The sequence below is a fragment of the Nelumbo nucifera genome, chromosome 4, assembly GCF_055504915.1.
Source record: "Nelumbo nucifera cultivar China Antique chromosome 4, China Antique-T2T, whole genome shotgun sequence".
NCBI classification, from domain to species: domain Eukaryota; kingdom Viridiplantae; phylum Streptophyta; class Magnoliopsida; order Proteales; family Nelumbonaceae; genus Nelumbo; species Nelumbo nucifera.
Window position 1 is genome coordinate 88,882,497 of NC_142652.1, and position 10,945 is coordinate 88,893,441.

The window sequence follows — 10,945 nt, forward strand, 5'->3', positions numbered from 1 at the left end:
AATTTTGAATTTTTTAAGTTTTTTCTTTTATATTTAAAATTTTAGGCTGCATTTAAAAGCAATATAAATCAAGAACCCATGTAAAATTTATATTGATTTGGTTTTGTAGGCGTTTGAAAGGAATGTATAATTATGACCGATGTAAAACTCCGCTCCGTTCAGTTTTTCCTGTATTTGGATAGAGTCTCATCAACCATAAAGTTTTACATCGATAATCAATGTAAAAACTACATATTGTTTATCGATGTAAAATTTCAAAAGGCAACGATAATCACTTTTACGGTTCAATGTAAAACGTTATGTGTATTTTTACACCGCTTACAGTGCCATGACACGACCCAATCAACCCGATCGCCAGGTTCATGGGTCCCAGTTTGCTTTCCGACTCTTTTGAAGTTTGAAGCTCAGCAAAAGAAGTTATTCCCGTTTGCTTTCCGAAAGGAAGCTTAATAAGAAACAAGTGAAGTCTTGTCTTTTGTGTCTGTGCTTATTCGCTCTCTTCCTTCGATTCGATGGCTAATGGCTTCCTTCTCTACCAATCAGCTTCCTTCTGGATTTTCATCCGCCATTAACTTAGTAAATGGAGTTCACGGTTCAACTTACAGCTAAGATCGCGAAGAAAACGTCCGACGCTACAGGAAATCTGTGAAGGCCGCTTTCCCGAGCATATTCTGCGATTTGCGAAGGCGAGTTCTTCCTTCTGTAAATAATATCCATTTCTTGGGGGAGAAGATATTATATCGAAAAATCGCTAATTCCATGCTATCTGATATTCGACTCTTCATTTTTTGAGTAAGCATATTAGATTAAACGTCTGATATGCAGTTTGATCCACGTCTCGCTCTACAAAATTCAGTTGGGAGGGATCTAATTCATACATAGAGTCATAGACTGTCTGCTCTGCTCCATTCTCACATCAAGATTTGTTCACGGAATCACAGTCTATTCATTCCGATGCACCATGATTTTAGTCATTTGATCTGTTTCTGTTTGTTACTCATCATAGTTTTCATTTGTTGTGGAACCTCGCTCATGGATGGGAGATTAATGTTGAGCCTATTGAATTAGATGAAAAGGATGTATACAAGTCTATGATTATTGATACATACGGCTCTTTGCATCCTCTTATATATGATATATGTATATGTTTGGTTCTGTGGGCATTTATTGAGGGAGTATTTATAATATAAATGTTAGGGAAAAGGAGAATTTGAGGTTTTCCTAGGTGCTTCATCCACATAAATTAAAGTATTTCAATTTTTTAGTATTTATTTGATAAATGATGAACAAGCCAATGCCTAGATAGTGCTAATGTGACAGCATTTTTTCAATAAATGCCCACAGAAACAAAACCAAATATAGCCATAAGGGGTGTTTGGTAGAGTCTACACGGAATGTCATCTCAACCAGAAAAAGAAAAATGTATGTACATGAAAAGGGAAAACCTATGATGCCGATACCAAAAATGCTTTGACCAATCACAACCCCCCATGAATTAGGTGGAAACTCATTTGATTGGTTTCTACTTTTATAAAAGCTAGTTGATCAGTTGTAAGTTTTTCTAGTATTATGCCTTTCTTGCATCATAGTTCAATCCATCTGAAAAACATCAATTTTGATGTTTTAAGTAAAGATAACAATTTGTATTGATCAACTCAAAAAAATCTCTCACACAAATTTCTATTTATTAACCCAAAATGCAACAGCAATGCAATGCTACTATACAAAATACCTCCTAAACTTGAAAAGTATACAAAATTCACCATTGTAAAAATCTGAGGCATCGGTCATTTTTTGGGTGAATTGGAGAACGGTTAAGTTGACCAACTTAACCGTAATGGTTTTGTACTATTGTTGGCCCCACATACATGAACTTACCCGAGAGTATCAATTTCTTGAGCAACTTGAATAAGTAACTCACAACAGACGATTTGACTGCTCGAGCGTAAAAAGTGTGCTCACCTGGTAAATTTGCAACATACATGAATGCAAGGAATGCAATTACCGAAAGTTTTACCTAGGTAAATTTACAACATACATGAATGCAAGGAATACATTTACCCACAAGTTTTACCTCTGAAATACTTCTCCAAATAAGTGTGTTTATCCAAATCTATACTACTTTAACAAGTACCAATAGCCTCAAGAATATTTATGGACTTTTTTAAGACAACATTTACCCCTCTATATTTAAATTTATTGATAAAAAATGAGGGCAAATAGGGTAATCTAATATTGTTATTAAATGAGTTGAAAAGAGGTAATTTTAAGATATTCAATACATTCAATTCTCTTTCATTAAATCCAACATTTAAGGTATTAATTTGCATTCACCTTCATTGAATCATATATTTAAGGCATTTTTGTTTCTTTTTATCATTAAATTCTATAATTAAATCCATACATAATAAATTAATAATTTCAATAATGTAAAACTTAAACTTTTAAAATCTACCTGGAAAAAATAGTGTTTTCATCAAGGTAGTGATAAGAAATTAAATCATTTGGGTCAAATGGGCCAATCCATGTCGCCACAATTAAATAGTAAAATTCAAAAATATTTAAAATACAAAAAAAATATAGAAACTAAAAAAATTTGGAACATTTTTAACATCATATATTTGACATAGTAACAATAATAAGCATGATAAATAATGTTTTAAAAACTGACCCGAAGGCCAACTTGTTTTTGCCTTTGGGTCATAGGTCACCGGTTCCACCGTCAAGGTCAAATGGGTCAAACCACTTTTATTTATAAAAATATTAAAATTTGTAATTTAGGGCCAAAAAATGATTTTTTGTGAAAATAACAAAGCAAGACGCCTAAGAACCTTGGGGCATATAGATCTTGGAAAGTTACCTAAAATAAAAAAATAAAAAAAAAGATCACCCCAATCAGACATCATAGTGCAAAATTATGGCCTCCAAAAGTTTGCACATAATTAAGTGTGCAACCTGCAACTGGTGATCGAGTCGAAGGGGTCAATGGTTGAACTACCCGGGTTATACAGTTTTTGACAAAGTCAATGGTTTTTGACTGAAAGGGCGAGCCTCAATAAAACTAGACCTGAAATCAAGGCCAAGTGACAATTCGAACAATTCAATTGGCCAGGTCAATACCAAGTTGAAAACATTGATGATAAATAAAAAATATTTTTATTAATGATGAACTGGAATGTAAAAAATTTCAAATCATTTGGAAATAAAACTATTTTCCTATTCCCTCTTATTAAATCTCATATCTAAGGTATATTCTCTTATTAAATCTTATATTTAAGATACATTTTTCTCATCATTAAATTCTAATAATTAAACCCGTAATAGTAATTTTAATAGTATAAGAATAACTATTTTTAAAAATAATTTGAAAGCAAAACCATTTTCTTCCCTCCCAGTAGTGGTGGGTAAGCAATTTACCATCTGGGGTCAAATAGATTAATAAATAATGTCATAATTAAATAATTAAAATTAAAATAAGTAAAATATATAATACAAAAAAATAAAAAGAAATGGACACATTTCTAATATTATATGTTCATTATATTGAACAAAAATAAGTATGAAATGTAAAAAGTATTTTTGTTAATGATGAAATTGGAATGCCAAATTTAAAATCAACCTAGAAATGAAATAATATTATAGCCAAAGAATAAAATTTTTAAAAATAGAAAATACAAAGAATCACAGATATTGAAAAAGTAGAGAAAATTTTGGGCACATATCTAATGTTATATATTTATAAAAAAATAAAATATTGTGTACATCTATAATATTATACATTCATTATATTGAACAAAAATAAATATTATACATAAGAAATAATTTTATCAAGGATGGAAATCATACTATTTCTCTTTTTGGGTGGTGGGATAGTGGTTTGGGTCCAATGGATTAATCAATAATATGATAGTTAAATAATAAATCTTTAAAAAGTAATAAAAAATTACATGTAATCAAAATAATATATAAAAATTGGATTCGACTATGATATTGGAAAGATATGATATCTGAATTTTTTACCAACCAACTGGTATAAAAAATGTGGTAGCCAATCAGATGTTATTTATCAAAATTCATGGGTGGGTTTTGATTGGTCAAAACTCTTTCGATAGCATGTCTTTCCTGCATCATAGATTTTTATATATTAATTATGTCAAACAAAAATGAAGTGTGATAAGTAAAAAATATTTATATATGTAGATGAAGTATATACTTTAAAACTGATCCGAAAACAAAACTATTTTCTTATTTAAATGGTGAGTCAATGATCCAACTTATCAAAGAAACCCATGATGTCATAATTAAAAATAAATACATATTTAAAAAAAGATAGAACACAAAAAAATGAAAAAGTAGAATTTTGTCAAAAACATTTAGGAACATTTCTAATGTTATATATTCATCATATTAAATAAAAATAATTATTATTTTAATAATTATTTTTATTTATGATAGAAATGAAATACAAAATTTAATAATAATAATAACAACAACAACAATAATTGTTATTGTAATTTAAAATTTCTATTGCAATGCATGAACACATTGACTACAAGTATTTAAATTTATTTTTAATCATATTATTACTTTTGTTAATTTTCAATTTCTATCTTAAATATGATATATCTAAAATTCAAATAATTAATATGAAAAAAAAATTCTTACATGCAATGCACATGCTTAACTACTAGTAACTAAAAACAAATGAAACCACTATAAAAGCAAATATTGAAAACATATCTACTTTTCCATCCTGAATCAATAGACTCTCGAGGAACAGCATCAGGAATTATATTACTAAATAAATAATACATTTTTTAAATATATATATATATATATATATATATAAAGGCACTAGGATATAATTACAAGTAATGGTTTTTTTTTAATTTATGTCAGCTGCATGTGCATGTGTGGATACAAGTTTCATGCAACATGATGACTACCTGTTGCAATGTATCTCTGTATCATACCCCTTGATCTCAGTTGTATAATTATAACAAAAGACTTGGGTATTTATGCTTTACATGACACAATCATGATGATTTCAAAGTTTAAAGCACAATGGTTTCATTTAGGGATATTTTTTCTATTATTTTATAAAATTATTTAATTCTGACTGTGTTACCTAAAGACTTAGAGGCCATTGCTTTGTTAATTATGAAGCTGACAAAGTCACAAAGCATGAGAACTTGGGTTTCAGGCTCATGAGTCTGAAAGCGGATGCTTACTGAAATTAAAAGTGTTGTTTTTTTCATTTATTTTTCTATGTAGTGTATATCATCACATAGCTCTGTTGCTTCTCGATTTCCATGTTGTTGTCTGGTGGCGTGGCGCAAAGCTTTTCAAAAACCCAGATAAGAGTATCTTATCATTCTTCACTTATAGGGAAAAAAAAACTGCATACAAATTCATTACACTAACGTTTCATTTGGTTTGCAGTGAAAATTGGAATTGGAATGGTTTATTTCTACTATTTGTTTGGTTCAGATAAAAATTAAAATGAGAATTAAAATTAATTGAAATGGGATTTTATTATCAAATGGAGGAATGCCATTCGACCAAAAATGAGAATGGAATTTCATTTCTACTCAATCAGACAGGTGGGAATTGGGATTCCAAATCCAAACCCCTATTCCCGCGGACCAAATGGCCCTAAAGGTACAAAACTATCTGATTCTCTTGACACCCACAGTACCCAGATATGGGTATTGGTGTTTTGATTTTAATTTTACTTACTTGATAGCACAATAAATGACCCCAAATGTCAATATGGTTCCGAGCTGCTGATTAGTGAGTACATTAATTATTGTTGGGATTAAGCTAGTAGCCTACTTTGACAAATAATTACTGAGTATATGATCGGTCATTCAATTTTAATTTGTTTATAAATGATTAAAGCTAAACTGATTCAAACCAACATGAAAATATTAGTAAATTGATCGATTTCATCAGTTTGATGAATAATTCTAGTTGAAATAAATTATTATTATTTTTGTATTGAAAATTTTATTAAAAGTGGTATATAAAATATAAAGAATTATTAATTATTTAAAAAATTAAAAATATAAAACAATTGTATATTTTTATATTCTATTCAAAAAACTGAACAGTCTCAAATCCTAGCCTCTTTTATTCAAAAAATGTTGATGATTATTTAGAAGAATCTAGAATTTGAGACTGTTCATTTTATTGTCAATGTTTGGATGGTTGATACAGAGAATTAGATGGCATTCTTAGTGCATTTTTGACTTTTCAAATGTCACTTAACGGTTGATTAACGGATTGGTTAACGGTACGTAATAGATTCTCACATTTTGAAAGTTCGGGTACTGGTTTGTCACATTTTGAAAGTTTGGGTATTAAATTATCACATTTTAAAGTCCGGACCAAATTGTCACTCGAGCCAAAGTACAGGATACTGATCAAAAATTTTCCCTTTTTTTCTATTTAGTCTTTACTCATTATTATTTACTCTTTAAATTGTTAAATATTCAAATTTTTTATTTTATATTTGAAATTTTAAGATTAATTCCTTTGATTTTAGCATTTTTTATATAATTTTTCTTTATTTTTTTAATTTTAATTATTTTTTAAAATGACCCAAATCAATCCATGGGTCAATCCCAACCGAAAATCAATCCGAAATATCTTAACCCAATCCAAACCAAAACCCAATTGCCAGATCTACTTGAATCCTTGCATATTCTCTCATTTATCAGCCCAAAATTTATCATTTTACCAACAATGCTATGGTAAAATAAGGTGCAACGATAAAATTCTGATTTTTGAATTGCTTTAATAACTCTAATATATAATAATTTTGTATGTCTAAGGGAACTTATATTGGTCTTTCATCTTTCTTTGATTTTTTTTTTCGTAAGTATCTTTCTCTGGTTTTAAAATACATGGAGGTTTAGGAGGAATTCAAACCAGGCTAGGTACATAGTTTTATGCCACCTGCTCTCAACACTTGGGAGTTCAGAGAACAACGTAGACAAGTGCATGTTGCGAGGATAGGTGGCACAAAAGTATAGTGTGCCTAGCGTTGTTTGTTTACTTTGCTTCCCTATCAACTGCCACACCAAGTCTAATTAAACTCTCTAACAACAATAAGTCGCGCCACCTGGAACTGGAAAGTGGAAGCTGCTTCAGGATCAGGATCGAGGTAAGCATATAAAGGGGGGCAAGAGACAGAAAATGAAGGAAAATATATCGATAAAGGTACGCTGGCTCCTTTGAGTTCCAATATATTCAGCTCACCTTTCCTCTTGCTGAATCATCATTCATGATTCATCATCTTGAAACAAATTAATGGCTTCTCCTCGGTGTCATCTCCTGGTTTTGCTACTGCTTCAACTGATGCTCTTGCTCTTTCATCCTGTGAAATCCCATGGTAAGCTGTAAGCATTGTCTTCTCTTCTTCCTTGCTCTCTCTCAATATCTTGCTCAGTTTTGCAGATCATTTTCTTTTATGGAGGCTTGCCTCTTTCCTTTATTTTTACTGAGAATATATAGATGCTTTTTATTTTTTATTTTTTATTTTTTATTTTTTATTTTTTATTTTTTATTTTTTATTTTTTATTTGGGTCGTCATTTTTTGAATTTTGAGCAAATGGGTTTTTTGATTTTCTTCTCCATCCGTTCATCTGTTAAGCAAATGGGTTTTTTTGCCTCCCTTCTCCATCTGTTCATCTGTTAAGTAAATGGGTTTTTTTGGCTTCCCTTCTCCATCTGTTCATCAATTAAGCAAATGGGTTTTTTGCTATTCCCTTCTCAATCTGTTCGCCTGTTGTTTAATTGTTGCAAACTATGCCGGATTATGCGTAGAATGGATTTGGGGGATTCTTAGGAATATGCTATCTGTAATTTACATGAGCTAGAGAGTTGGCCAAGAATTTGTGTACACCAGGACCTCTTTCTTGACTGGCAGGAAAGAGCCCCGCAAAAATGCAGGATAGATGAATCCTTGTTACTTGCAACAGACATGGTCATTGATAGATAATGCTATTTTACAAATATCCTTAACAAGCCTAGATCCAGTTTCTTAAGCCCTAGAACTAATGTCATCAGGAGAAAGGTGGAAGAGAAGAGAAGAAGAAAAATGATATTTGGTGTCTTTGTAGGGTCTAAGGCTTTGCATCATCCTAGTACTTATTATCTCCATTGTGCTAGTTCTATAAACCAATGGGAACAGAAGAGAGGTAACTCTAATGCTGTCTAATCAAGTGTCTTGGTCCATCTGATTGCCACGATAAACCAGAGGTATGAACTATTGAGACAATGACCAATAGCAAATTGAATGCCATGTGTAGACATGGTGTAAAGTCTTGCAATAAGTCAGTGTTTAAAGTTAAATACTATTCTTACTCTAAAACCAATCTGCACTTAGGATTTGAATCCTGTATAAGCCATGATACTGGTGTATTACTGATCAGATTCGGATGCAAAGCCAGATACCTGGAGCAGACACACAAATTCAGCATTTGCAAAAACTAAGACACAGATGTAATGGCAAATGTCAATCTCTTTGCTTATGCACAGCATCCTCCCTTCTGATAGTCTCTGCTATTTTAAATTGTATGAATTTGCCAACCTACTATAATTTATCTTTTTTGTTGTTTTTTTATTAAATTATTATATTATATGCTCTGTTTGTTTGTTTTTTTTTTTTTATGTATGTGTCTGTAGTTGAATGAAAGGTAGTATAATGGAACACTAGTCTAGTCATGATACAACTATCCAGGTACATGGTGTATAAGTTGTTGTACAACATGTTGTATTGTGCCTAACAACAAGCTCAATGGAAGTGTCAGCTGCATCTATGAATTTAACCCTTAATTAATGTAATTTATGCTTGCGTAAGGTACACCAACTATCTATATTCCTTTTCTGTTCTTCCCCTTTTCTTTTTCCTTCTTTCCTATTTAGGAAAAACTTAATTGGTTTGCTTAAATCCACCAGACATTCATTGGGATCAAAGACTGCAAGACCATGGAGATTAAACTCATGGATTCATGGGTTACCCTTTGGAGTTGAGACTTGAGATTCTCTTTTCCCCTAACAACAAATCATTGGGTGGGAAATCTTACAATGATCATTTACAGTGTGCTTTCTATATATGCTGCATGAAAAAAGAAATTAAGCTTTTGTTTTGAGAACCAGGGGAATAGAAACACCGTCTCACCATCATGGTGTGGTGCCATCCATCTCCTTATAGGATAACAAGTAGCAACATTCTGTATGTATAGAAAGATTAGAAATATTCATTCCTGCTGCATGTTCTTTAACTCTACTGAAAATATCAATATCCACACCATTTGCTTGCAGATGAGGAGGAGACACTTCTTCGAGACATTAACAAATACAGGGCATCCTTAAATCTGTCACCATTAACAGAGAACAAAGATGCAGATTGCATTGCAGAACAAGTCGCAGACCAATTTGAGAAACAACCCTGTAGCAATACTACGGGTGCCAACTCTGCTCCAGGAGCCGAGATACAACTAGCCAACTACCCAGCCATTCTGCATCAATGCCATCTTAACACCATCAACACCAAAGATGTAGCTATCATTCCCGCCTGCGTTCCGAACCTGGTCCCAACTCTGGTACTATCCAACTTCACCGGCTCCCATTACTCACGCTATCTCAAAGACAGCAAGTATACTGAAGCTGGCATTAGTGCTGAAGATGATTGGATTGTAGTTGTTCTCACCACAAACGCACCTGTAGCCGCTGCCGGAACTGCAGTCGGAGGGAATTCTGTACCTCGAAACCCAACCAACTCGGCTTCTAAGGCCGGACCAAGTTCCCACCTGCTTTCTTTGTTCTTGGTGCTTGTTCTTGTTCTGTTTAGCTGATCAGTACACACACTCACCTCCACTCCAGGCACCACCCCATCTTTTATTTATTTGTTCATGTAGTGTTGTTGCCTTTTGGGATGTCATGTTTCTTCTGTTTTGGCTATATAGCTGGAGAAGTAGGAAATAACGGATTCCACAGAAGAATTTCACACTGTTGTAAGAAATGCAATCCTTTTTTATTTTTTTCAGGGTGATCGAGTAATTAAAAGCGCTTAACTCAGAATTCGGAATTCCATTCCAGCGAGGGTTTTATTTCTGGGACAAATTTCCACTCCACGTAATGGACCTCTCTTATATGCTAGCACTCCATGTCGGCCAGCTTGAATTGTCTGCTTAACTTTAATTTGCGACAAGACCTCTGAATTCTTACATTGCGACAAATACTCGGCCATTAAGTCAGATAACGATAACGAAAAAAAAAAAAAAAACTTAAAATGCGAGCCCCATGTATTTAAACACTGGTGTGGAATCTTTTCATCGGTTCTACCGCTACCGCTGAACAGCAAAAGCGTTCAGCTAAACATAGCTGGATGAAACTCTTAATTTAGCGGAGGAAGAAGTCGCAGGGGTGGTTGCAGAAGCAAGATCATTTTCTAATGATTCGTAGAATGAATTTCTCAGAATCCATTCTTTTCTGAAAGGAATCAGAATTCTGAGAATTGATACCAAATGGGGCTTTATTTATTTATAATATCCTTTTTAGATTTGACTAAATTAATTTTTTATTCACACATAAAATTATTAATATATGATGGCATGGGATAATATTGTTTATTCGATAAAATTAGTAATTAATTTTATTTAAAAAATTCAAAAATAATATTATTTTATTTAATAGTGATATTCTTATAGATAAAACGGTTATTGTATAATTTCATCTAAAAATAAATGAATATTGGTAAATGCACTTCCGACTAAGTGTTTTTAACGAAGTTATAAATAAATTTTTAGGGAAAATTGTATCTTTTAGTTTGGTTTGCATGGTAATTCGGTTCTCGAATTTTAAAATGCAATAATTCAGTATCTAAATTTTTAAAATGCAATAATTCAGTATTTGTCGTTAGTAATATTTGAAAAAT

At 31.9% G+C, this 10,945-nt stretch overlaps 1 protein-coding gene across 1 annotated transcript; it reads left to right on the forward strand.

Annotated features, from left to right (window-relative positions):
* Positions 1 to 7,119: 7,119 nt before the first annotated feature.
* On the forward strand, positions 7,120 to 10,054 carry LOC104612379 (putative GPI-anchored protein At3g06035). The gene is made up of 2 exons (XM_010279774.3): positions 7,120 to 7,396; positions 9,331 to 10,054. Exons 1-2 carry the CDS (start codon positions 7,315 to 7,317, stop codon positions 9,861 to 9,863), a joined length of 615 nt encoding a protein of 204 aa, XP_010278076.1. The 5' UTR covers positions 7,120 to 7,314; the 3' UTR covers positions 9,864 to 10,054.
* Positions 10,055 to 10,945: the final 891 nt, after the last annotated feature.